This window comes from Pterocles gutturalis, unplaced genomic scaffold, assembly GCF_000699245.1.
Source record: "Pterocles gutturalis isolate BGI_N339 unplaced genomic scaffold, ASM69924v1 scaffold13335, whole genome shotgun sequence".
Taxonomy (NCBI): Eukaryota; Metazoa; Chordata; class Aves; order Pterocliformes; family Pteroclidae; genus Pterocles; species Pterocles gutturalis.
Genome location: NW_010141023.1, coordinates 3,807 through 31,046, shown reverse-complemented (window position 1 = coordinate 31,046; position 27,240 = coordinate 3,807). Strand labels below are relative to the sequence as shown.

At 41.7% G+C, this 27,240-nt stretch overlaps 1 protein-coding gene across 1 annotated transcript in view; it reads left to right on the top strand.

Annotated features, from left to right (window-relative positions):
* Positions 1-27,240, top strand: part of EPHA4 (EPH receptor A4) — a gene marked incomplete at its 5' end in the record, with an annotated part of 102,468 nt that overhangs the window by 71,511 nt on the left and 3,717 nt on the right. The window contains 10 exons of the mRNA XM_010083893.1: positions 7,299-7,423; positions 8,613-8,772; positions 10,279-10,390; positions 15,691-15,749; positions 16,536-16,649; positions 16,833-17,018; positions 21,014-21,075; positions 21,616-21,825; positions 24,308-24,457; positions 26,881-27,074. Of these exons, the coding sequence (XP_010082195.1) occupies positions 7,299-7,423; positions 8,613-8,772; positions 10,279-10,390; positions 15,691-15,749; positions 16,536-16,649; positions 16,833-17,018; positions 21,014-21,075; positions 21,616-21,825; positions 24,308-24,457; positions 26,881-27,074 (1,372 nt within the window). The remainder of the gene's footprint in view (positions 1-7,298; positions 7,424-8,612; positions 8,773-10,278; positions 10,391-15,690; positions 15,750-16,535; positions 16,650-16,832; positions 17,019-21,013; positions 21,076-21,615; positions 21,826-24,307; positions 24,458-26,880; positions 27,075-27,240) is intronic.

Here is a 27,240-nt window from a genome sequence, read left to right as displayed (position 1 = left end):
GTTTCTGGTGGGCTGTGCTTACTGGACCGGCGTCTGGGATGTAAGAGGGTGATTACAGCGCGTGCTTCCCAGAAGCGTTCAACAGAAATTCGGGTAATGGGATGCTACCTCTAAGCATGACTGGTCTGAGTCCTAAAGGGAGGACTCTGAGAATTAATGGCAATCTCTCTTTGTCCAGACGGCGTAGCCCGTTTTCTCTGCTTCTCTTAATCCAATATAATGCAGTGGAGCATCAGTGTTGGCTGCTTGAGGCTACAAAATTTATTGTTGTTTATGTTGGGTCAGATTCTAACCTCAACTAGAGGGAAGAGTAACTGCAGCGTGACCTGCTTTGTGACCAGTGGCTCCAAACCTGGTCAGGTCAGACAGCTGCTGACTAGTCTTAACAAATTACTTATAGCTCTAGAGTTTCTTGAAGCAATTCACAGCACTAAGTACGTTCACCCTTCTTGTGTTAATCATTCTAGTTTTAGCATTTAGAAATGTTTTGGTGCTGGTTTTTTTGAGTGGTTTTAATGTTCAGGCAGATTTTTCTAAATTGCCTTCCAACTGAAAGACTTGTTTTCCTGTTTGTTTTAAACTGGCATTCATATGTACAGGAACTTCACAGTATTCTGCCATGTTTCTGTTGGCAACTATTAAGTTATCCTTGTCAGAACATGCCAACAGGATTTCTTAGCAAGCTAGCAGAAAGAAAACAAGCAATTCTCAGACTAAACAGACCCCATGCTTGAGTTGTAATACAGATCTCTTGCTAAATACTATGTAGCTTTTCTAGTCTTTTGGTTTAAGGCAATCGTTGGGATTGCAGATTGCAGTTTGCAGATTCAGATCTTTGGAGCTACTCCAGACCTGCATTGCATTAGCTGACATCATTATTTGGCCTTCAGAATTGGAGGGCCAGTACCTGAAAATAATGCATTGCTGTCAAGGGCTGGCCCTCAGAAATTAATAGCCAGAGCAAGCCATCTCCTCAGTGTGGAAAATCATCACCCCTGTCTCACTGCAGTTCCTGATGGTAAACCACAGGGAACTGTGGTCAGACCTCAGCTCCTGTAATTGGTTTGATCTAAACAAGAGCAGCTCTGGTATGCTGAAGTAGTCTGTGGTAAAACTGACACAGAACTGGACGCGCAGTCCAGAAAACACACAGGCTCTTTGTGGATCCTCAGCAGCTACTGCATGTCTCCAAGAACTGAAGCTGGAGAAGGGTGGTAAAAATAGAGCACTCTAATAATCCTCAGCTACTACTGTTGCTGCTAACAGCCTGGGTTTTCCTTCAAGCTTTTGATTTGATGCAAGTCAAAACCAGCTTTTGTGGTTTGGCAAGATTTGCAGCACAGGTTCTTTTGGGAGAGGCAAGAAGTGAAAACTTTAGAACAGAGGAAATGTTTAAAACATAATAACGCAGTGTTAACAGTCTTTAAAATGTCACTTTCTAGCCCATTTCTTTATGAACTTATCATTACAAACGGAACTGATGTGAACTGTTCCTTAGGTTTGAGAGCTTGTCACTTGTTGCTCTCAGAGCTCTTTGGTGGTAGCTGGGTTGTGGAGACTGGACAGAAAGGGAAAGTCACTTGTGCCTGTCATTTTGGGATGAAGCTGTCCTATGGGAGTATTCTGTGGCCGAGCTGGTGCTTCTCCTGAGCCGCGTAATTTCTAGTGAGAAGGAGGGAAAGTTTAGTTCAGAAGAAATAAGGCTGATTGAAGGGATTGAGAGAAAGAGGCCAAGCTCAGCTGTCACGCTGCTTCACATTACATCAGGCAGGATTTTCAGGTGTGGGTGGATAACCTTGGGTGCTTTACTCCAGCGGCGTAGATTTAAAGTCTTTGCTTTAAATGTTAAAGCTTGAAAATGCTGGCCTGAATCTTGGCGTGTCTCAGTTTCCAAGCTGGGAGGTATTCTTCACCAGTCGTCATTCCTGGAGGAGGGAGAGGCAGACGGTGGGAAGACAGAGGACTTGGGAATGTCTTGGGAGGCTTCCAGTGGCTTAGTTGAGCAATCAGACATCTAGATCCTTGTCCAAGTCCTAACCTGGCCCAGTCATCACCAGTGCAAATGTTTGCTCCACTTATACAGAGGGAATAATGAAAAAAAAATATGCATGTGGTTATTTTTTAAAGTGCACATCCAGCCCACAGAGTCTTGCTGGTCCCTAGGAGAAAGGCGTAGCTATCGTACCGGCAGCGAGGAATGGGAACACCAAACTCTGGCTCAGTTCTTCAGAGGGGCACAGACATGTAACCTGTGTGCAGACATGGGTTCACGTGCGCAAAACCCTTCCGTGTGCTTATCCTTATGTGCGTACATGACTTATATATATGCTATGCATTATTTGGAAATGTGGTCATGCATTCTCCTTTGTTTGCCAAGCCATTTGCCAGGAGGACTCAGAGCACAGGGGTGGTGTTACTCAGAAGCAGGGGTCCTGCAGCGCTCCTGCCCGGATAAGAGAGAGGAGTGGGTAAAAGGGCCAAGGGACCAACGGGAGGCAGAACTAAACACCAACATTTAAGGAAACAGCAGAACTGCTTTCTTTTTCATTTGTTCTGGTACAAGTAACTAAATAGGGCTGGATATGTCTCCCTTCCCTTGATTTGAAGTCAGTGCAGCAGCTAGTAGAGTAACTTGCTCTCTTACATGAATAAAACTGCCAGAATCTGGCCTGGATAATGCTGCCTTCAGAAATTATTACAAGCATATTTGATTCTCTGTGTTGTATATCCTTTTTCTGCTGTGAGAGTACTTGATAATATAATTTACAAAATCCTATGTAGAAACCCACAGTATTTCAAGGTAAATAATCAAATTGGCAACCTGAAATGTACCAGATTCCCTTAAATGTGTTTTGTCCTAATTAGGAGAGGATGTTTTATTGTTTTGATTTCTAAGAGGACTTTTCTTCAGTTTTAGATTCTCTGAAATCTTAATTTTTTTTTTTTTTTTTTTTTTTTTTTTAGAATTAATAATTGAGCAGGCTTTTAGTATCTGCCCTGGAAGGTAAAAAGCCTTAATCACAGTAACATCATTAGTGCTTTCAAGCATTTAATTTTGATGCTTGACAAAGCACATAGCCATTGATAAGAACAAATAAGTGTTGTTGTGTGTAATTGAGGGAAAAAAAGAAAAGCATGAAAACCCCTAAGCTTCAAGTAATTAAATTTAAATATGTTATTTGAATTTAGCTGAGATAATGTACAAACTGTGGGTATATTTTTCAATCAGTGAAAGACCCCTTGAGTAAACATGATCCATTTAAATTCAAATCATGGGGAGTGGAAAGTGAACCCTGCTGTGGTTAAGAAGGTTTCTTCCCTGAAACACTGGGCATTGTGTATCTTTGATATCTGAGTACTCATGTGCTGTAGTTTTATAAAGGGCTGTTTTCACTCATGGATGCCTACATGCCAGAGACTTTATTGCATCTATTTATTTCCTGTTTTTTCCTCTTTTTTCTAATTTGAACCAGTAATGAAAAACTGACACCCTACTTCTGCCATCCTTTAAAGTGCCTCAAAACTGTTATAATTCAGCACTTATTAGCCTTGGGATACGGCTTTATGGCATTTGGGTGAAGTTTTTGTGGTACATCTGTGCTCTTTCTCTCTCTGTAGGCCACAAGCTCAGAACTGCAGTAATAAAAGTGCTGGTAGGTGTTTAATGGCAGGTTATTGAGGAAGTTGATAAAATAAAATTGCAACATTCGCATCAGTAGGGAGCAGGGTTTTTAAGGGAGAGGAACTGCTGAGCTTTGAACTAGGGAAAGTTATACTTAGTGCTTTTGTTCAAGCAGACCACTTTTTAGAAACCAAAATACCTTATCATTCTGCCCTGTGAAATGGGCTGTTCTGGTAGAACTGTATGCGCTAAGCACTGATCTGTGCACGTGTGGCAGGAAAACTTGCTCTTGTAAGCAATGGTGATTGAGAAACAAGTTTTTGCTTAGTGTTCCTTTCCAAATATCAGGGAGTAAAGAGGAGGAATGTGCAAAAAGTTAAAGAAAATAAGTTTTCTCACTCTCTTCCAAAAGTATTATGTGATCTTGTTGTGAACATCTTAATTGTGTACGTTATTCTTTTTGGTCAAGCTGTCCTCAGTGCATTTTGTGTAGGAATGTGTTGTGTGTGTAATGAACAGCTACCCCACACACATGTAATAGAAGATTCTGTCTTTTATTCTGGTCATGATCAAAGCATCATATTACAACCTGTTACATGTATATCTTCACATCATCCCTAAGAGGCAATTTAAAGGCAAAAGAACTAAGAATTTAAATATTTTGCATAAACTCACACAGGAGGCTGCGACTGCTCTGCTGCCTGATTTGCCATGGTGAGCTGGCAGTGGTGATGTCCGCTTTGTCCTGGACTCTACTGACCAGACTCTCACACCCTTTTTGTAATGTATGTCCATGGAGACCCAGACCTGTTGTTCTTCCAGAAGCCCAGTCTTTCAACTGCTCAGATCAGCTGGTGAATTCTGGAAAACAAAGAAACAAATAAACCTGATTTGTAGGATTATCTGCAGAAGTAAGAGAGAACTGGTAATGGAGGATTTAATCCATGCAGTGGGATAACTCTAGTTACTGACCCCAGTTCCTCAAGGTCCACAGAGCTGCAGATCACCATCCTATTGCATAGACCATTACAGGTCTGTGCTGCAGAGATGTGAAAGAGCTCCTGGACAGCCTCTTGCAATTCTTGTACTTCATCCTGTAGTAGTCAGACTTCAGCACTCTTAGGATTCCTGTATAGCATATGGAGAGGCAGGATGTACAGTCAGAACAAAAAAATTCAGAAACAAATTGCTCATCTGCAGAAGAAAGGAAAAAATAAGAGATTAAAAGTTAAGTAGGATGAATTTGCATATAAAGGGCATGAAGGAAAAACTAGGGGCATTCTTACAATTGTAATTGTAACGAGTAACAAAGGAATGGATGTTCAAGTCCTCTTTGTGTCTGGGAGGCCAGGAGCAGGTTCTCTATTCCAGTGTGGTGTAGTGCCTAAAATCAGCTGTCCATTTTTGAGAGACATGAGAAAGCAGTTGTTAAACTGGATAAAGCTAAGCATCTTCCACAAGGGGTAGTTAATATATAATCTTCTGATGCAAATAACCATTTTACAACAAAGAAATGCTTTGTTATACAGCACTTACCAGCCCAATACTGAAGGTCTCACTAAATTCCAGTGTAAATGCCTGCAGAAATGAAATGGGAAACCAAGGAGGTTAAAAAGGGTATAAAGGAAAGAAAGTGCACTTTCCCTCTGCAATTCTTGAGGTCAGACCAGCATAACTGACAGAATCTCAGTGAAAGGAATTGCCTATCTGCCCTGCATGAAGCACCAATTAGCTAAGCAGATTCCTCCCCGGTTGATCAGTCATGTTGCAAGTGTGTGTATTTTAAGGTAACAAATCTGATTTCTAATTTATTAGCTGAGTGGTATTGTTACTGCAAAGGCAGAAAAAAAAGTCTGATTCTCTGCTGAGGAACTGTAAGGTTATTAAGCAGGTTCTCAGTCATGCCACAGATATGACTTGAAGGAACACACCTGGATCCTCCCTGTTGGCTGTGTTTATAGTCTCTTCTGTCATCCAATATTTGCCTTTGCATGTGAAAGACAGACAAGGAAAAAGAGAGAAAGTTTCTGGAGGCATTTTCTAACAGAGATGCCAAACTGTCAAACAGTAAATAGGGAAGCAGCTCCCTGATGGTTTCACATCAAGAGGAGACACCCTTTTGTGGCTGTGCAGCGTCTAGTGGTTATTTTCACTTTCATCAGAACTGTCCGATATGGTCAAGTAGGTTTGAGGCTTTCAACATTCAAATTTCCTTTCATTTATTGTGACTGTTTTATTTATTTGTTTGTCCTGGTAATTTTCAAGGGTACATGTTTCAAGGATACTTTTTATGCTCTAACGTTTTCACGGATCTCCATCCCAAAGTTAAGGGTAGAAAAAGAAAGGGGGAAGAAAAGAGCAACGTATCTACAGCTTCCGGGGACAAAAGAAGAAATATATTCAATTTAGGAAGACCTCTAATCTCTGGTTATACAGCACAGCTTTGTTAGATAAGATTAAAAATTTCATGAATGTCCCCTTTTCTCCCTGGAGACTCCGCCATTTACACCAGCTTTTGTCAGCATCAAAAGAGCTTGATAACAGCTGGCTAGAGACGTGACCACACAGCAACACAACAGCAAGAAAGGGGCAGCCGGGTTCATAAATCTTCAGAAAACCCCTTCCCCCAGCACAGCCATGAATGTGCTGCTATCACAGTCAAAGGGAGAATGCATTGTCCTCCAGCCAGTCAAAAACCTGAACTTCAACATTAGCAGGGGCTCTATTGAAAGTGTAGGGTGCACAACGAGATGTTTTCCATTATCTTCTCCATTGCAGCCCTTATTACTGCACATGGATACAGTTTAAAGGATCTTTGAGTTTATCTTGTTGCTAGGTAGAGTTTTTCCAAAAACACAGCCCTTACCCTTGGCAGCATGATCCTACTTTTTCTGTTCATCGCATCGATATAGTGCCACATGGGACAGGGTCAGCTGAGGCCAGTTTGGTGCACAGCAGACCAATCTCTGAGACCCTCTGGCTGGGAAGGAGCTATCAGAGCCAGAATCTGCCCCATGGAGGCTGAGCTTCCTCATTCCCCAGGGACTGCTCACAGACTGGGGCGTGAGCAGGGCAAGTGAGGTAGCACAAGTTGGCTCAGACTCCTGAAATACAAGTTCCCTGGTTTTCATGGGAGGGTCCAAATTCATATGTATTCACCTTTATTTTGGTCTTTACTTAATTCAGTGGCAATATTTTCTCATCTTTAGAGAAAACCAGATTGGCCCCTCAGGAATTTTATAGTTCCTGGAAATCCGATAGTTAATGAGGTAACATCGGTTAGTGTTAGGAGATGGAAGAAGAGAGTTACTATGGACCAAAACAAAAGTATAAGTCTATGTCCTGTACCTAAGAAAGGACAAAAATAAGGCAGAGTCTTTTAGTACCTTAGCCTATTAGGGAGATTTGTACCTAGGCATCACAAGCATTGCAGTGTTTAGACAACTGTAATGTTATTTCAACACCTGCCTATCTAGTATTACCCACAATCCAAGAACAAACTTTATTAGAGGGGAATTAAATGCAATTTTGTTAGAGAAAACAGGAGAAATACTTAATGCTTCTAACCCCCCTGCAAGAAAAACAGTTTCTGAAAGTGCTCATGTTGTAAAAAGCTATGATTGAAAACTAAAAAACTACATTATTGCTTATATATTTGTATTTTTGTTCCTGGCAGCTCCATCCCCGATTGCTTTGATCCAGGCTAAAGAGATAACAAGGCACAGCGTTGCCTTGGCTTGGCTGGAACCTGACAGGCCAAACGGAGTTATCCTGGAGTATGAAGTCAAATACTATGAAAAGGTACTGTTCAAAAATGGACAAGCAAGGAGTTTTGTTTGGGTTTGGGGAGAGCTTTTCACTTCATTTCATTACAGTTTCTTTCAAGATACAATTCCATCATTTGAAAACAAATAGATTTCAGTTTCATAAAATCCAATTAAAGATTTCATGCTCTTGAATGGTTGCTTGAAAGAATAGGACTCATAGGCTGTTCCAGCTGTACGGTACGAGTTTATTTTGTTATTTTTTCCTACCTAGGAACTGAGCTTTTGTAGCAAGCATATTTATAATGAGAATCAATAAAGTTGGGCAGAAGTGAGACATTAGCTTTACTTCATAGACAGAAGTATAATAATGAAATATATAACACTAATAATAATAATATCTGTTTGCCGATAGCTTCTGCTTAGAGTGATAGTGTGGGCTGGATGGCTTTTAATAAAGAATAAGGAAAGAAAATTACATTCTTCATACTTTCCAAGTTAGAGGGAGATGTTATTCCTACAAATAACTTCTCATGTATGGAACTATGAAAAGAGCTATTTTTTCTGAAGGTTCTCTGCAAAAATGAACAATTACCTGCTCTTGCTTGCGTGCGCTCTTTTTCACACGCACATGCATGCTTCTAATTTTTTTTTATAAAGATAATAATTTATTTTCTTCCCTAGCACATATAGAAAAAGGCATCTGATTTGCAGGGAAGCTAGATTATTACATTTTCTGATGGGTTTTCCAGACAGAACAGTTTTTAAGATTGGGCTTTCTGGAAGACATTTTCTAAGTCTTTTTTTTTTTTTTTTTTTTAATATTTTAGTCATTTGTTTATATGGCTCCTGGCTGGTAGGAAGAAAAGGAAAGTGCCAGCATGTGTGAGTAAAATGTTGCTTGTTCATCAAGAAGATCGTATTTGAAAGCTTGGCTATTTTCCAGAGGATTTTGTTGTGTGATTTCTTAAATAATCCGTGATATATGAGCATCATACTACTGCCTCATCATCCTTTTTTGGCTTGCTCAGAGCTCTGTGCAGCACACAGTGCTAGGAGTATTGAGCAAGGCCGACAGCAAGAGCCCTCGGGATGTATTTTGAGAATTTCGTCATTGTTACTTATCTTCTTTTATCATGACAGTTTTGGCAAGGAAGTGGGGTTCCACAGTTCATGGTGCAGCGAGGCATTTTTACTTGATCACTGCTGTGTTCTTTTGTTGTTAGGACCAAAACGAGCGCAGCTATCGCATTGTGAAGACAGCCTCCAGGAATACTGACATCAAAGGCTTGAACCCCCTGACTTCATATGTATTTCATGTGCGGGCCAGGACAGCAGCAGGGTACGGAGACTTCAGTGGACCATTTGAGTTCACAACTAATACAGGTAATGACATGCCCACTGATTTATTTTTCTTTTCCTTGAGCAAAGAGTGCAAATGTAACTGAACTGTGCGTTGGGAGTTTCCTGTTGCTTACTTGGACTGTGGTGTGTCTGTTCTGGGAAAATGTTCTTACATGGCCACATGACAGTGATGCCATGAATCTGACCTGAGACATCTATTTGGATATGCTCTATTCTGGATTCTAACAATTAAAATACTTAAGTGTGGCATAAGGAGACATGCACCCTATAAGCACTTGGAAGCAGTTGATGGTTGAGAGATTTATGTACCTATTTTGTTTACTGTAAATGTAGAAGTTTGCATGTTTTTGGACTATCTCATTTGCAGGAGAACAGAACCCTGCTACTCCTCTTTGCAAGCTAATGAGATAGATCACTTAGGTGTCCTACATCAGCTTGCGTATTTGCACTGTTCCTTAGTCATATAAAGACCAAATATTTGAATTATGTTGTCAGTGCAGCTTTTCAGTTTGCTCAAGGAAACAGTGGCAGGAAGGCAATGTGACCAGTGTGTCTTTCAGCACAGGAAAGACATCGACCTGTTGGAGAGAGTTCAGAGGAGGGTCATGAAGACGGTCAGAGGGCTCCAGCACCTCCCATATGAGGACAGGCTGCGAGAGTTGGGGTTGTTCAGCCTGGAGAAGAGAAGGCTCTGGGGAGACCTTATAGCAGCCTTCCAGTACTTAAAGGGGGCTACAGGAGAGATGGGGAGGCACTCTTGGTCAGGCAGTGTAGCAACAGGATGAGGGGTAATGGTTTTAAGCTGAAAGAGGGGAGATTTAGATGAGATATTAGGAAGAAATTTTTTCCTGTGAGGGTGGTGAGACACTGGCACAGGCTGCCCAGAGAAGCTGTGGATGCCCCATCCCTGGAGGGGTTCAAGGCCATTTTTTTGTGGAGGGTGTCCCTGCCCATGGCAGGGGGTTGGAACTAGGTGATCTTTAAGGTCCCTGCCAACCCAAACCATTCTATGACTCTGTGAAGTCTGTTTTGTTTTGGACATACAGGTCTGTTTAAATCAATATAAGGTCAAGCCAGTTAGTGACAATATCCTTCAGGATGTTAATAGCTGAAAATAATCAATCCAGGAGGAAGATGGAAGACATTTTAAAATAACTTATTCTGTTTGTGTCAGTTGAAGAGTGATAATCTGACCCCACTGAGAGAAAAAAGAGGAGGAAAGAAGAGTGGAAAACTATTAGAAAGGCAAAAAAAATTTAGCTATTATACCCTCTGAGCAACACTGAAGGGGAGAAGGAGTCCGTGTTCCCTGTGAACTGAAGTTCCCCAAATCATTATCAGACATCATGTCTTCAGCTAATTAGGGCTGTGCTGGAAAATTGTGTCAAATGACTATATAATAAAGGGCTGAAAGTAGATTTGAGTGCTACTCTAAACTGCCTTCACAAGCCAGAAAGCCTCGTTGAGTGCTACCTAGGTTGATTTTTTTACATTGTCTGATACTAATGCTCCCTTTTCTGTTTCCAGTTCCTTCCCCCATCATTGGCGATGGTACCAATCCCACAGTGCTCCTTGTTTCAGTGGCTGGCAGTGTTGTTCTTGTGGTCATTCTCATTGCAGCTTTTGTCATCAGCAGGAGGTAAGAATTTAAGCTTCTCTCTCCCCTTCTCTTTCATGAGGGAGCTTTTTGTCTGCTCCAAACAAAGCTAAATTCTTTGATTAGCATCATAAACAGTGCATTTGCATTACAAGCCTTCTCCCATGTAGCTTTGATCTTCTCAACATTAGTACCAAGTAGGATGTGATGTAATTGCAATAGTTCCAGCTCTATTTGCGCTTCTAATGCAAAGCTGATTCCAATAACTGGCATTGAGAAGCAAGCCAGCTAGAGATTTGTGGTTAGTGTAATCTGAAGTTAAGTTTAATGGGAATGGGTACAGTAGATTTTCTTGGACTGACTCCTGATAGACAAGGAATAAACAACGGCACTGTTGTGAGCTAAGCCATGAGACTGCTATGCCCATGATTTTTGTGATAGTCTGTATGAGTCTGCATTAGTCTTTTGGATTAGTCCTTCCAGAGTGAGTGGTTGTGGCTGTAAAACAGAAGCCACAGTCATTCAGCATCATATGCAGTAACACAGCAGACTGGATCGATGGTTATTTCATCAGGGCATGACCATATTCTTCTACCAAGTGGCTGTTCATTCTCCCAAATTCAACCCAGGCATTGGGAGCAATCCTGCAAATGGAAGCACAGTGTAGCAGAAATTCAGTGTGAGTGTTTCTGTCTTCATCTTTGTGTTTGGTCTCATTTAAAAAGTTGATCAGCATGATTTTGCCTTAGTGTAATTCTGAGATAAAACTGCATGTATCATTGCTGCATCTGAAGCGTGAGATCTGAGAGATGCATGTTTTGTCAGTCTCTGTTGATCAGTTTAATGGCATCAGCCATAAATGTGCACAAATTCTTCTTGATCTGCTCTCTCACTTTAAATTGTCTTTAGAGCAGTTAAGTCACTGTGATTGTAATATCTGGAAAGCAGATATGCATTGTTATAGCTTCCTGTCGGTGTTCAGCTCAAAGCCTCCATGCTGGCAAGAGGAAAGAACAGAACATATGAAAATGTAATGCAGACAGACAGGTTTATTGAAAGCCATTGCAACAGAAAATAGCATCACTGAGCTTGATGACTTAATCTCCCCTCCGTTTTTATTGATCACTTTATTATTTAAGGCAGGATTGATAGCAGGATACATTGGATTTCTAATTATGAGTTGCCACCTTGGAGAATTGAGCCTGTCGAGCTGCTTTGAGATGAGTCCTTCCCCTCCTCCCCTATAAAAAAATGTCGCTTCCTAAGGCTGATAAACACTGCTTGGTGATTGGCCCTCAATGGATCACTTTTTAGAAAATGAAACGTCAACCCCTTGCCCTCCTATTGATTCTCTTTAGTATCAGCCATAAAGCTGTCAAAGCAAAGGCTGCCTGGAGCCAGGTAGCTGACAGACCCGCTGATGGGGGTGGGCGCTCAGGCAGATCTTCTCACTGCCCAGGCTGGCTGTTCAATTATCTCTGCCCACAAGTGTTCAACTGGGGCAAACAAGACAAAGAGCAGGTGGGCAGCAGGGACAGAAGGCTGGTCCAAGCACCAGTGGGAACGGAGATAAAAGTGGCCGTGGATTCAGAGATGTCCCATGGTTCTGCACTGGGAGGTCTCAGAGAGGCCGTGGAAGGGGAAAGATGTAGCAAGATGGATGAAATATTGGGACAGTGAAACTGCTCCCTGCTCCGTGCATACTAATACGTGGTGCCTGGCTAATTCATAGCCTTCCTCAATACACAGCTCTCCAGTCTCTGGAAGTTGCTCTCAATAAACAGAATCTACTTTAGTGTTCACTATTACTCTCAATGATTTTAACCACTTTACCAGTGTCATTTAGAGGTGTGGGCTTTGGGGATAGTTCATGATGTTCCTACATCAGGGGAAGTTAATAGCGAAATAATTATACTTTGTTCCAAAATTACTTCAGATGAGAAAAAGCTTTTCTCCATTGAGTCCCCATGAGGAGGTTTTGCAATCTAGGCATGACCTAAAAGTCACATTTGTACAGTCCAAATGGTGTGTTGGCCTGCAGACATGGCCTCTCTGCATCTGTGAGCCAAATGTGGGAGCTGGGCATATGCGTTAGGTGCCCAGTTCTTAACCCTGGTTTATTACTACTAATTTAGCTTTGCATTTTTTCAAGTCATTGCTCAAATCCCAGAATTCATCTTTACAACAGAATTTGTCAAAGGACTTTGCCCTCAGGCAGCTCAATATGTTTGGTTCTGTCCTGCGACCAAGGCATTTGTGTTCACACGAGAACTAATCTGCCTAAGTGTTCATTTAAATTTACTGAAGTTGAGATGAGCATATCAGCAGACCAGAGGGCAGGAGGTAGCGTGTTTCTAAACCCTGCCCTGCAGGAACACCAAGTGAAATTAGAATATCTCAAATAGAGTTGTGAAGGATTTGGGAAAGTGTAAAGCAGAAAGCCGCTTTCTAACAGGGCTTGGGTGGAGTAAGAAGGTGGCCCCACAGAATCCTCTGGTCATCTAAGAGTTTCCATCAGAAATTCTTCTGGTTGATAGAATGATAGATCTTGTACTCTGTCAACACCTGAATGCGTTTGGTGTGGGACCAGGTGCTCCCCAGCCTGGTGCCTGGGCACGGCAGCACCCCAGCCCCTCTTTTACCCAGGGGGGAGGAGGTGGGAGCAGCGGTGCGGCACTGCGTCCGGGCTGCTTCACCTCAGTGCATGCCAATACCCTCCTCTCCATCGCCAGCCCCCACCTGTGTCTCTGACCCCTGCAGTTTCTGAAAGCTTCTGTGTTCTGTTCCTGAATGCCGGCTATTTAATCACCACCGCCAGAATCCCGGTAATTAGGGGGTTCCCATCTGTGACAAAGGCTTCCTTCTGCCACTCAGGTGAGCTGCCCCGAGAGGCAGCTCCAGCCCCGGTGCCCCGTGGTGCAGGGCTCCCGGCTGCTCAGGGACAATGGCAGACAGAGTGTCCTGCCCCCAGCCAAGCAGGAGAGGTCAACAGGTGACACAGGGAGAAGTGGAAGTAGGTAGTTAGTTTGGAAGGTATTATTTAAACTTAATAAGCTACAATTATATTGCTTGAACAGTAATCCGTTTGTTTTCCTTTGCTTTTTGCATGTCTTTGGGTCTTAGTTGGGGAATGTTATTGTTTTATCTGTTGTTAGGCTGCTTGTACTTTTAAAAATAAAATAAAAAGCTTTTTTTTATCTTTAAAATGCCTTCATGCAAGGCCTGTTTGCATTTCATATTTCCCATCTGTGCCTGAACATTAATAAAATGAATTTGAAGGGGACTGCTTAAAATGCACAATGTTTGGTTTTTTTTTTTTTCCTTCTTTTCTCTGAGAGAAGTTGTACAATACCTGAAACAATCCCCTTAGCTGACTTGGTCCTGTATGGCACTGGGTGAGATCGTGCTGCCTCTTCCTTCTTACTGAGTTCAGTAACTGGCAGCAGAACATAGTCCTTTTATTTAGCTCAGCTGTGTTATACCAGTGCTGAAAGTCCTCGGGCAAATAAATGGTTTAAATTGATGTTTGGATCCAGTGTGGTTTTTAATAATGCTCTTCTTGTGATTTGGAGCCATTTGCGTTTAATTGACTTACATCAAGAAAAGAGGCTCCCAACCATTTATGGTTGGATGTGTACCTGCTTTTTATGTCTGAACCCAAGTCCTGTTGATGTTGTTGGGAGCTCTGAGGCTTGGTTCAAAGATCAGGTAGTCTTCACATGTCAAACAGGATTTTTTTTTTTTCCTTCTGTTTCATGGTTAATTTATAGTCTTCATTATTGGCATGGTGTGTTTAACACCCAGCACTAAAACACTGCAGAGACAAAGGCTGGGAAATGGCCTTTCAGCTGGCAGCCAGGGGAGGCTGCCACTGCCCCAGGCCAGGCACAGAGTGGGAAGGGAGATGCTTTTTGCTAGAAGGCCAGGAGGGTTTTGCTGTCAGGAGGGGAATGGTGAGACTCAGAAAGAGTCTCTCGGTCACTTGTTTTCTTCCTGTTCTCTGTGAGTTTTTGACCCCTTTTAACTACCTTCCCATAGGTCTTTCTCTCACCCACTCCTGGTTTCCTCCTCTGTCCACTCACCATTTTGAGGCTTTTAGCCCTGTCTCACCCCAGTGTCCCTGGCAGGCCTGGTCGCCTCCGGCCCTGCTCCAGGCAGCAGGCTGCATGTCACAGGTGGACCCAGCCTTGCCTCCTGTTCTCCAGGCTTGGTTTCTCCTTCTCCCTTCCCTCTTCTTCACTCCAGCCCAGGCTCTTGCCAGTTAGCTGACCTGTGTCTGACACGCTGGGAGACTGGGACTTCCATAGGAATAGGCAGACTGAGGAGTCAGTAGCGATAAGCCCTTCTCCTTGGCAATGTCTGTTCTCACACCTTGTTCTGAACTTTCAGTGAGCGATGGGTAAAAGCCCAAATCAAATCTCTGCATCTACATACCATTGGATGCTGGGGAACTTCAAATCCCAGTTTGGCTGAGCTGACTCCTCGGTATCCTCCCCAGCAGACTAAACTCTTGTATTAACTTTTCTTAATGACACTTATCCATTGAAGTTTAAAGCTGAACTGATTAAATATGTAACTGGATGCAGTATTGTGTGTGTAGGTGTAGAAGTAGTGATCTGTAGAATTACCATACTATACTACGTTATTGTCTCCAACTTAGAGGGTTAGTAGAGGAGCTCTGCCATCAGGAGTTCTTTGCCCCGTTCAATTCTACAGTGATTAAAAGAATAAACAAAATCCTTGGGATCTGCATTTTTGATGGTCAGGGTTGGTGGTCTGTTTTGGGGTTTTTTGGGGGGTTGTTTTTGGTTTGTTTTTGTGTTTTTTTTTTTTTTTTTTTGCTACCATCCTCATTTCTGCATTAATAGACTGTTTCCAGTTTTAAATTTGCAGTTAAATAAGTGTCTTGGTATTGGCATTTGCCTAATTATATTTGAAAATCAATCTGCCGAAACACCTCTGTTGTAGCATTTAAATCCATATACGATAGGGCTGAAAAGCAATTTGACCCTTTTTTGCACAGAATTGCAAATATGTTTGAAAAGAAAAAAAAAGCAGCTGAAAAGCAAGCTTTGTTTTCTTTCTTTAAACGCTGAGATGCAAATACAGAGATTTGTGTTTGCCTTGATGCTTTGTTGATGCCCATAACACTGAGAGTAGTTTGAGGAGAGGAGTCTCCTGCCCCGCTGGTGTGTGTTGTGGCATGGGCTGGTGCAGGGGAGCTGCCGCACACAGGTTGTGGCAGGTGCAGACAGCTCAAGTCTCAGCAGGTCAAGAAGGCTGAGCTTGTCTCAAAGGAAGATACTTATTTTGAACTGTAATGCTCTTTTTTGTTCCGACAGGCGCAGTAAATACAGTAAGGCTAAGCAAGAGGCAGATGAGGAGAAACATTTGAACCAAGGTAAAAGGCACTGGTGCTTGAGTTTTTTGATTTGATTCATAAAACGTGTCCCATGTTCAGATGGTTGGGAAATAAGGGATGACATTCCTCCTGAGATGAATATGCTCCTGTTTTCCTCTCTTGCAGACATCCTTCTTCAAAACTATGCACTTCAGTAACAGGCAAAATTGAAGTATCTGGGTAAAAAGTTTTGAGGGTACAGACAGGAGAAAGGTTCATGTTTTTCCATTGTTCTGTTCCACTGAAGGACATCTGTTCTTGGCTAATAATACCTAGGCATAGTTTTTCCTTATAATACTCTGCTAAGGCAGTTTCTGGATGGGCTGGAGGCAATCCTGCAGGAAGGGGTATGTGAACTTTGCTGCCTTTTTTCCAGGACTGAATCCTACTGTTACTTCCATCTCAGTCATCCAAGTACCAAATCTAGGACCTGGGCTCAGAATTTCTGGGCTCCCAAAAGGGAAATGTGATGTGTTTTAGTCTCACAGGTCCATAGACAGGCTTTTGGCCTGTTAGTGGCGGCAGTGATTTGTGAAGCTCATTTATTGGCAAAAGCCTGATTCCTTACATCAATATTGGGAAATATTAAATGTTTACATAAAAAAAAATTGCATTGGGGAAAATACATTAAGTCCTTCCTTCCTTCATCAGTTATTCCTGGCTTACAGTACATTTTTATTGTACACTCTTTTTGCTGTTGTATATCATTAAGGCTTCAGTCTCATATGTTCTGTGTTCAGCAGCATGTAGATCAGTGACTTCAAATAAAACATTTCTGCCTTGCAGGTGTTAGAACATATGTGGATCCTTTTACATATGAGGATCCAAACCAAGCTGTGAGGGAATTTGCCAAGGAAATTGATGCCTCCTGCATAAAGATTGAAAAAGTTATTGGTGTGGGTAAGTGCCAGAACTTTTTTTGCGTTTTTTTCAGTAAATATAGTTTTAAATTTTCTTCAAGGAAACATGGGAACCTATGTTTTTTGTATGACAGTTCCCCCAAATGAACTGACGTGACACTTTGACAACACAAGTGGGTGCTTCATGTTCATGACCATGGATTCTTGTGACTTTTTCCTTAAGGGGAATTTGGTGAAGTATGCAGTGGACGTCTCAAAGTACCAGGAAAAAGAGAGATCTGTGTTGCTATCAAGACTCTAAAAGCTGGTTACACTGATAAACAAAGGAGAGACTTCCTGAGTGAGGCCAGCATCATGGGACAATTTGACCACCCCAATATCATCCACTTGGAGGGTGTCGTTACTAAATGTAAGTAGGTCATTTTCATGACAAGGCCAATTTGGAAGTCACTGAGAAATTAAGTCTGTGGAGGTGTGTGGTGTCTTTTTTTTTTTTTTTCTTTTGCCCTCTTTTCTGTGAAATGACAGATGGAACAGATCCACTGATACCTAATAGGAGGAAATCAGTGCAGGACAAGTCATTAATCTTGTTGTCAGCTATAAATGGGTTTATGGTTTCAACTGATACTCTATCTGTAGGCAGCTTGTACAAGATTTTGTAGGGGGAATTAATACTGCAAGGGCTGGCTTTTTTTCCCTCCCCTTCTTACTATGCCAAGCAGGCATCTTTCACATCTTTGCTAGACTGAGCTGATTGTTACAGGATAGGGAAAAACAGATGGTGAGCAAAGAATTTAAAATGGTTGCGGGAAAAATACCAAAACAAAACTACAGAGTCGTATGTTTAAGGTACAAAGCACAGATGTAAGGAGCAAGCCTTTGAAATGAAGTAGGCTATTTTGGTGTGAAACTTGCTTATTTGTTTTCTCTGATTTACAGGTGTGATAATTTCACTCTGTAGAATTTACCTGGCCGATCTTTTTATTTGGTTGGTTTGGGTTTTTTTTAAGTCTGTTAGCATTTACTGTGCCATGAACCCTGCCTTAGAAAGAGAGTAACAGGGCTCACTGGGTGCTGTTTGTAGGCTAGAACTGAAAATACACCTGTGAGACAGACATGCCTGGGTCTGACTTGATAAGGTGCCACTGTGATGGTGTAGTTATTGTTCCTACTCCAGCTGCCCTAGGCAGCCTGTCGGCAAAGCCTGGCACTGATTGCCAGTCCTAACAGACCCTTTGGGTGTAGGGGCTCATGCTCGGGGCAGCTAAGCAAGCAGTGATCTTGTGAGCTGCTGTTGAAGGGTGGAGTTTGTGAAGCTTACCTTCTGCAGCTGAGGGTGTGCATGCTGAACGTGAACACAGGGTATTAATAGTGTAAGGAAATAAAATTAGGTATGGATGAAAAGTTTAAAAGTAAAATACAGCTAGAAGAACAAAGTATCTCCCATAGAGGGTTGTGAAAGCCGTCAGTGCCACTGAAAAGCCCTGTTCCTCTTGAATGTCAGTGGGAGCTGCATACTTACTCTGCCACTTATGTTTCTGGAAATTTTACCCTTGTTCATTTGTGTTTCCTTCTCCTAGTCTGCCCTCTCTCACAGTTGGTGAAAATGGCTCATTTAGAGTGTCACTGTTGGCTTTTCAAGACAAATTCCACTGGGAAGAGGAGGGGTTTGGACTTCTTTTGCCCATCATTTACTGAGGGCATCCCTCAAAAACTGAAATTAAAAGATAATAATCTGTTTTAAATTTTGCTGATCTGATTCTCCCTTTCTCTTGTTGTTGTAACAAAGAGGGACGGGCTGTGGCAGGCCACAGTTTGCTACAGACAGTGATTTTTCTAGCACTTCTGTAAAGAAAGCCAACAGGGCAATCTTTGTGCTGAAATCCCACCAAGGCTGGAAACCCCTGAGCTATTACAGCTCCAGCAGTTATAAATGACTGTGTGCATTTGCATAATGCATCTGTCACTGAATTAAAATGATTTGAAATTTTCACCAAGGAGGTGGTAGCCTGACCTGGGAATGTTTCATTGCCTGGCTCGTGGAGAGCGATGCTTCCACAGCGAGCCAGCCTGGTTGCGTCAGAGCTGGTGTGTTTGGGAAACAGGGCTGCTTCAGAAGACATTTATCTCAATTTCTCCATAGGTTTTCTGAATGCTGTGATAAATGAATGCATTTAATAAACTGAAAATTAAAATGTGAGATAAATAGTGGTGTAGATGGGGGTTGAGAGAGGCAGCAAAAAACCATGAATACATTATTGGCTGCTAGTCAAGTACTTCAGTAATTGACTCACTAATGGTAACTTCTCTCTGTCCCCCTCCCCTGCTAAAGAAGTGCCTGAGTAATGAAATTACATGTTAATGCACTGAAAGAGTCTCCCTTTCTTCCCTTCTACGTTGACATAGTATCTTTTGATTGAGGAAGGTTAATTAAAACTCATTTAGCTGTATTTGTTCAGTGGAAGGGCTTCGGTCACAGTTGCAAAGGATAAATGAAACAGTGACATATGCAGATTTGGTTGGAGTTTTTTCTCTTTCTGATAAAGAATGGTTGCAAAGCATTAGAGGGAGAATTATGTTTTATCACATCCCTTTCCTTAACGGTGCACCTACTCAGACAAGGTCACTAAGCCCTTCATCCAGAGCAGTTTGCTTTATTCCATACCATCTCTTCTCTGCTGTGTTCATGCAAACCAGAATGGGTTCGGCTGCCAGACTGACATTTCATGGGCATGCCAGTTTCCATGGGACCAAAACGGGAAGAGTTTTGATATCAGCTGGGAAGGGAAGGAGAAACAGGAGTAGTAAGAGGCCTGCAAATAATAGGTTGGGACTGAAAAGGGGAAATAAGTAATCATGAGTGAAATAAATGATGTATCACACAAAGATGTTGGCCTAAGTGAAATGATGTAAAATTTTCAGTACAGTCAGTCCTTCTAGCATATTGTTGTCTAATCAAAAAAAAGAGGTTACTTCAAAAACAGAAATCCCTGACGAAGAGAAAAGCATCTTGGTGAAAAATGCACTGAGGCAGAAATTAAATGGGGAACTTTTAATGCTGCAACATTTCATGGTAGGGTAATTTTAATAGCTCATTGTTCTGGGGCAGATATTTGCTGGTGACAGAAGCAAGGAAAAGCTGAGTAGTTCTGATATTTCTGATGCCAAGACAGAATTGAGCTATCTACAGTCTAGGTGACATGTCCATTGAACCCACCTTTCCCCATGATTTTCCCTTATTCAGAGTTGCTCCAGGAAGTAGAAAGCAGAGCTTCTCTGGGACACTGGCTTTATTTAGGAAGAAACTCTATAGTCCCTGTAGCTAAAGCACATCTGGGAGGAAGGGTTGCCATGCCAGCCTGACGCTGATCATCAGGTGCTCCCTTGACTTCAGGTGGGCTTAACAGTGCTCATCTTGGAACTGGGCTTTTACTAGTCAACCTTTGATAAGTCACTTCTCAGCATCTCCCAATGCTTACTTTTACAGTGGAGATTATATTGGACTATTTCTGCAAATATCTAAATGCCGAATATCCAGCATGATTTAACCCCATGAAATAATTAGTGTTACTTGTACATACCTAAATGTTTTCAGTGTCAGCATCGTATGACTTTGTAAAGCTCTTAAAGGCAACATCAAGCATTATTTATGTATTTGGTGTTTTTTTAAGCAGGAGAGTGCCTAGAAAGCATCCCCATGACAGTAACATTACATTTCTCTTCAGATTGGCCAGGTTGGCTCTCTGTACTGAGTGCTGCTGAAGCACTATGCCCCACATGACACAATTCATTGCATCATTTATCCTGCGGTTGGCTTCATGAAGCAAATGGCTTTGGCTTATTTATAGATAACAAGAGACAGGGGATACAAATTCAGGACAGAAGAAGTTGAGAGGAACAGCTTGTATTTTGTGTTCTTGAATCCAGTTGTCTTGGAATCCCTCATAGCTGCTGACAGCTTCAAACTCGCCTGAAGCGTTGATGTTTCAAAAGAGGCAGAGAGACCAAAGCAGTCACAAATTCCAGTTTGAAAGAGGAAGGCTTTCTAGTCTGCAAGCAATTTAATTACACTAAAGATTTTTGTCAAGTTTGAACAGATCTTTGATTCTTAGCTCTCAGTTACCAGTTCATGTATTCCTTAGAGAACAGGAGCCACTTTAGTTAAAGACCTTATTAATGAGTCGGCCAAAGGGTTAACCTTCCAGATGGGGCCTTTTAAATGTTTCTGTCCTATTATATTTCTTCTCTTGCTCCCCACAGCTGAGTCATAAGCTTGGTGCTTTTCAAATTAAATTAGATTGTGTAAGCCAGGTGTCTTGGCAGTAAAATCATATGCAACCCATTTTTATCCCATTAACATCGGTGTTCATCAAGGAATTGTGTTTTTCTTTCTGTGAACTCTAGGTAAACCGGTAATGATCATAACTGAGTACATGGAGAACGGCTCCTTGGATGCCTTCCTCAGGGTAGGTGATTTCTTCATAATAAGCTAAGGAGATTTTATACTGGGAAACATTTTCTGGTTTTCATTCTAGTTCTTTTTTTGCAGAAAGATACTGAAAATTCATCTTTTTAGAAGAAGTTATGTTTGTACTTGGGAAATTCTGTTTTGTGGTGTTGCTCCTACTGAAAACCAGAATAACTATAAAGTGCAAGAATATAGAATAAATGTAATGTTTAAATTAGCGGGGTCTTAAATAATCCGTGTTTAATGGGAAGAGTTCTGATTTGCCCCATTTTTGAAAGCATCAGAATGCTATAGGCTCATTAAAACCAGATTCATTGCAAACTGGATACTGCATCACTCGAAGCTGTGACAGAACTCCTCTGGGTTTTTGCTTTCCTGGTGAATTATAGACGCTAGTCAGGAGAGAGAGGAAATAACATTGCATTTTATTTGAGAGAAGATGGGAATCCAGAGATTTTTTCTTTCCCTGTTTCAGCAATGGCAATAATGTAGCTTTTAGCTTAATGCTCTGTGATTTTCTTCCTTTCCCCATATGCAGAAGAATGATGGGCGATTTACTGTCATTCAGCTGGTGGGGATGCTTCGTGGCATTGGCTCAGGAATGAAGTATCTGTCTGACATGAGCTATGTGCATCGGGATCTAGCTGCTCGAAACATTCTGGTCAACAGCAACTTGGTCTGCAAAGTGTCTGACTTTGGCATGTCCCGGGTCCTGGAGGATGACCCTGAAGCAGCTTATACCACACGGGTAAGGAGAAAGAAGAACGTCCAGTGGGGTTTCTTGCCTGTATATTAATTTTGTCTGACTGTGAGTACCTGTATCACAACCTAAAATTAAACGTTGGGCCAGACTCCATAGCCAGTATAAATTGATGTAGTATTATTGCTACATCAGCGGCTACATCAGTATTTCTTCTCTGAGGATGTGACCCATGTGTTCCTCTGGTTCCTTTAGTGTGCTAGAGTGCATGACAGGAATCTGATGCCAGAAACTAGAGCTTGGGCTTCTGTTCCTTGTGATACCTACAGACATGCGTAATGACTTCCAAGTGGCTAGTCCCACTGAGGTTTGATACAGCAAGTGTAGATATGCCACCAAAAAAAAAAAAAAAAATCCACTTTTACCCATCACAAAACTAGCCATAAGTGTGAGCTAAATAATTTGGTCTGGGAAAAGTATGAGGCCTGCATTCCCATTTTTTTGTTCCTTCCCCATTTTATCTATGTTTCAGCATCCCACTGTTAACTAATTTTGCTAAAGCTGTTTTAATATGCTACATGTGGAATAGTACTAATGCAAGTACTTCTGGCCACAAAACAACATCCCAACCATTACCGGCCTTTGTACCAATACCTCTGTAATTAACATGCACATGGAGGAAAAAAAAAAGTCAGAGTTTATAAAGTCTCCTTTTTTAATTGCTTATTTTCTTCATTTTTTAAATATCTGCCATTCTCCATCTGTTCTCCCTAGTGCAGAGTTTGTTTGCAGCATTCAGATTTTGCAGTTTAATCCCAACACTCATCCTTTAATGGATTCACAGTTCATTACGGGGAAGGATAGACTCATGTAGTATTTAATGCTGGCCAGCGTTGGTATTTCTCACTCATAAAGGTGGCAAGTGGAAGAAGCAGAAGCAAAGGTCTGAAAAGCTGTATTCAGGGAAATCAAAGTTTAGACAAACACACAAGGGCAAGACAGAAATGACTGAAAAGCTTCCCTTTGCATTTAATGAGTGGAGATATAGTATTATGTTTGCTCTTGAGAATAAACTACAGGGAATCAATGACATTTGCTTTACAGTGCATTGTCTTCATTTGGTATCAGTAATGAAGGATCAGGAAAATTTGGATGAACTCCACTGTACTTGAGCAGCTAAACAAAAAGAGCTTATTGACAATTTTTAGAATGACAACCATGTATAAACAACATCCATGCATCTGTGTCTGAAAGGAGGAATAGAGCTTTTTCATAACCAGGGATTATGCAAACACATGCAATTTTTAAAGCATCCTTTTTTGAGACAATGGTGTGTTCATCTCCCTATTAGTAGTATAACTCATTAAAGTGAGAGAGAGCATCCTATAGCCACACAAGGCACGTACTGCTACAGCCTGACTCACAAAGGGCCTGATGCAAAGGCCAAGGAAGCCAGGAGAAGGACCCCTTTTGATTTCACTTGGCTTTGGAACAAGTCCATATTAAACACTTGAGAGAGACATTAGAACAATAAACTATTAAGTATGCATGCACTGCACTGAGTTATAGATAAAAACTATCAAGAAGATTGCTGAGAAAAAAACCAAAATAAACTTAATCAGAAACGCATAAAAGCAAATGAAAAAACCCTAAAACCTTTGTTCAGCTTAAGTCGTTCCCCAGATGGAACTGCAGGGAACCAAAAGCTCAATTAAAAACACCTTGCATATTAGCATACACAAAAGGAGAAATCTCTGGCCTGTGATCACTCAGCTAAGACAAAATCAGATAAACAGGATGGAGTGAGTTCCTTTTAAAACAGTGCAGGACCTCAGTGGCCCAAATCAGATGCCCAAGTGTTTTTATTTGTTTAAAAAGAAGTATTGTAGCAAGAGGCAGCTCTCTCCAGCAGCCCTCAAAAGCAGCCTTGTACTGTGGTCTGGTGTTGAACTCCTCTCACAGGGACTGGGAGAGCCCAGAGGCTTGCTTGCCTTCTCACATCTCTGGTAGGAGTTGGGATATTGCCCGTGGGAAACACCACAGTATTCATAAATCTTCCAGTTTATCCTCTCTTTATTTTACCTTTTTAAAAAGCAAAACGTTTATAATCCCATTTTTCTGAAACAGGCCAAACAGGTCAGGCAGGCAAGCAAGGAAATAGTAATTAACAGCGTACTTATTTGTTTTGTCAACTAAATCTCTAATATATACTTTGTAAAACCCCTGGCTTGTTCTCGTACTTCAGCATAGTCCTAAGCAGAGATCTCTTGGGGGCTGATAAAAATAGATTTAAGAATTTACAGGTTCGTCTCCTTGTGACTAAAGAAAACAGATGGGCAGCATTGCCTCCTGGTTAGATCTGACAGTTTTATGGCAAGAAAAAGAGAAAGTGGATGCCTTTTAAAGAAGGATTCTGGAATTGCGTACAGAAAACCATTTTGTGTTTTTAATGGCAGTGTAGAAGAGTGGCGGCTGTGCACATTACTGGGTCAGTGACTCACTAGCCTGTGGTTTCTTTTATTTGTGACAGGGTGGCAAGATCCCCATCAGGTGGACTGCACCAGAGGCAATTGCCTACCGTAAGTTTACATCAGCTAGTGATGTGTGGAGCTACGGCATCGTCATGTGGGAAGTGATGTCCTATGGAGAAAGACCTTACTGGGATATGTCCAATCAAGATGTGAGTCTCCTTCTTGAGCTTCCTCTTCCTTTTCTTTCCCTTTCCCTCCATGCCTCTATCTTTGTCCTTAGATGTCTGCCGATGTGTTTCTGTTTCAGTTGCTATATGGTTATAAAACATTTACTCCAGGTTTTTAAAGGGGTATCGTGTGTGGTAGATTCCTGTTTTCTCAGGGAACCTCTCTGGAACTAAGACTTCCTTGAATACTTCAAGCTTGGTCTATGGTCAGGAAATAGGGGATTCTCATGTTAGGCTCTGTAACTTGCGCATGTATCATTTTTCCTTCCTTTTTTTTTCTTCTTTTTTTTTATTTTAGGAAAAATATTATAAGCAATTAAAATAACAAAGAAAAATGGAGGAAAGGGAAATGAATATATTTAAACTGTCAGATCGTAATACTGTCAAGAAGGGGACGATTTGAATGTTGATATTAAATCTAAATTTTATTGAAAGTCTTTAAGCAAAAACACTTCAATTTAGTGGGGCTTCCTATTAGTAGTTAATTCTTCAAGCCCCAGTATGCTTGTAATTCTTCCAGATGATTTTATTTCTTGTAGGTTATCTAAAGTAACACATAGGAAATCCAATTCTGATTATCAGTCAGAGCATCCTTGTGACAATTGCATAGTTGCCCCCTGAGGACGTTAAAAAGCAGCTTTCCTAAATGACCATTCTTAAATTATGCATGTCCTGTTTAACCGTACCATCTGGACTACTTCAGTGTATTCCAAGAGGGAGCATGCACAATGTCTGCTATTCCAGAAGAGTATTTAATAATAATGCTAATAAGAGCTTTTGCTAATAGAATTTTTATTAAATAGAAAAAAAAAATCCCAGTGAAAATGAGACATAGATTATCCATAATTCTTTTCCCAGAGGATTTACAAACATATAAAGGAAGAAGAAAATGTTAATCTGAATATATGGTCATGAGAGTGGTTAAGTCATTTTACAAGTCATCTGCTTTCTTATGTAGAGCTGAACATTTTCAAAGAGTGCCTAGATGCGGATGGCATTTAATCTAAACGGGGGATATAATTTTAATTTCCTTCTGATGTGAAATGTCTCTTCTGGCACCCAATGTTGCCTTCCTTTGCTAACAGGAAGTCATCAAGATTTAGCAAGAAAATAAAACACCAGATGTGTCTCAGCTATATCAGGCTCGTCTACACAGCACAGTGGAGCCCAGTGCTACAAATGCAGAGCGAGCATATTAGGCGGGTGTAACTGCTAGTGTGTGGTGCCAGACCGTGCTGAAGAGCTGGCTTGCACAGGACAGTGAAAGCCAGTATTACTGTCTTTGCATCCTCTTTCTAGTACATGGCATAGACATACCATTTTTTTCTCCTTAATGATGATGAGAGCAGTGCTTTTCACAACAAAGCAGAAGGGGATTTCAAATTATTCTCAATGTCTGTTGAATCAAGAGAAATCAAAAGGATTGTCATGCTTTCTGGAGTAGTGAGAGACACTTTTTTGTGGTCACTGAATAGCTGCTAATAGTGCAAGCACATCCCTCGCCCTGTCCTCCCGGTGGATTTTAGCCACTAGTTGGACAAGACCAGAATGAGAGAATTGAGTGCAATAATTCAGTCTCTGTGCACTCCTGGTCTAAAGTCTCATGGTGAATCCTGCCAGCAAAGTCATATCGATTAATTAAGATCTGAAGGCTTCTGGGTCGTGTCCCTGTCATATCAGGATTGAGATCTGGTCACGTCCCCTTCTCCTGAGAGAGCTCAGAAGCCATCAGAGTACTGAGCTCTGGAGCCCTTTTTGGAGGGTTTGAAATTACTTCAGCTTGTCAGATCTTCTGGTTTCTGTTAAGTATGAAATGCATATTTAAGCTGCTGCATTGGACTTCTGTAACTTTCTTGATGAAGCTGCACAAAAGGGTTCCCATCTCTGCATTTCCTGGTTCAGAGCTTGCAGTGGTGAAAGAGCAGGTTCTCTGCAAGGCCTGTGTTACTGATGGAGGAGTGGGAGGAGGCGGTGATCTGCTGTACCCTAAAAATGATGGGGATAATTTGGTCTTCAATGTATCACACCTAAAACTGATAGATATTAAAGATTTGCTTTAGAGCTGTTGCTTCTACAGCCCTCAGTCCAACAAGGGCAGTTGTTTAATTCTACCCTGGGCTGTTTTGTCACCCCTGTATCCCATGGGCTCTTTTGCAATACATTGCCCTGCTGTATCTGACATCTGCTTCGGATGCTGTACTCTTTTAAAGTTTTGAGTTACTGAGGAGAAATGACGGTTCTGAGACCACCAACTGCCTGAATCTGAGTGCAATTTTCCACATTGTTTCATTTAATTGTGGATTTGTTTCCATGCTTTGGATCGCCCCGGGATAAATGATACTTAGCTGGTAGATGCCAGCAGTGTCTGATGTTCTGTAATCTCTTCCTAATTGTGCCATTTATAGGTTATTAAAGCCATTGAAGAAGGGTACCGGCTGCCACCCCCGATGGACTGCCCCATTGCTCTCCATCAGCTGATGTTAGACTGCTGGCAGAAGGAACGCAGTGACAGGCCTAAATTTGGACAGATCGTCAACATGCTGGACAAACTCATCCGCAACCCCAACAGCCTGAAAAGGACAGGCAGCGAGAGCTCCAGGTCAGCTGTGCTTTTGTGATGATGGACGAGGGAGTGCAGTGGAGGTGACAGGCAAAGCCACGAGTCACTTAAACCTCTGCGCTGGGATTAAAGCCTGTGCTGGAGCTCTGCAGAGCCAGACTGCCCCGCAGACACTGCGCTGTGCAAGAGAGCGGAGAGGTCTTGC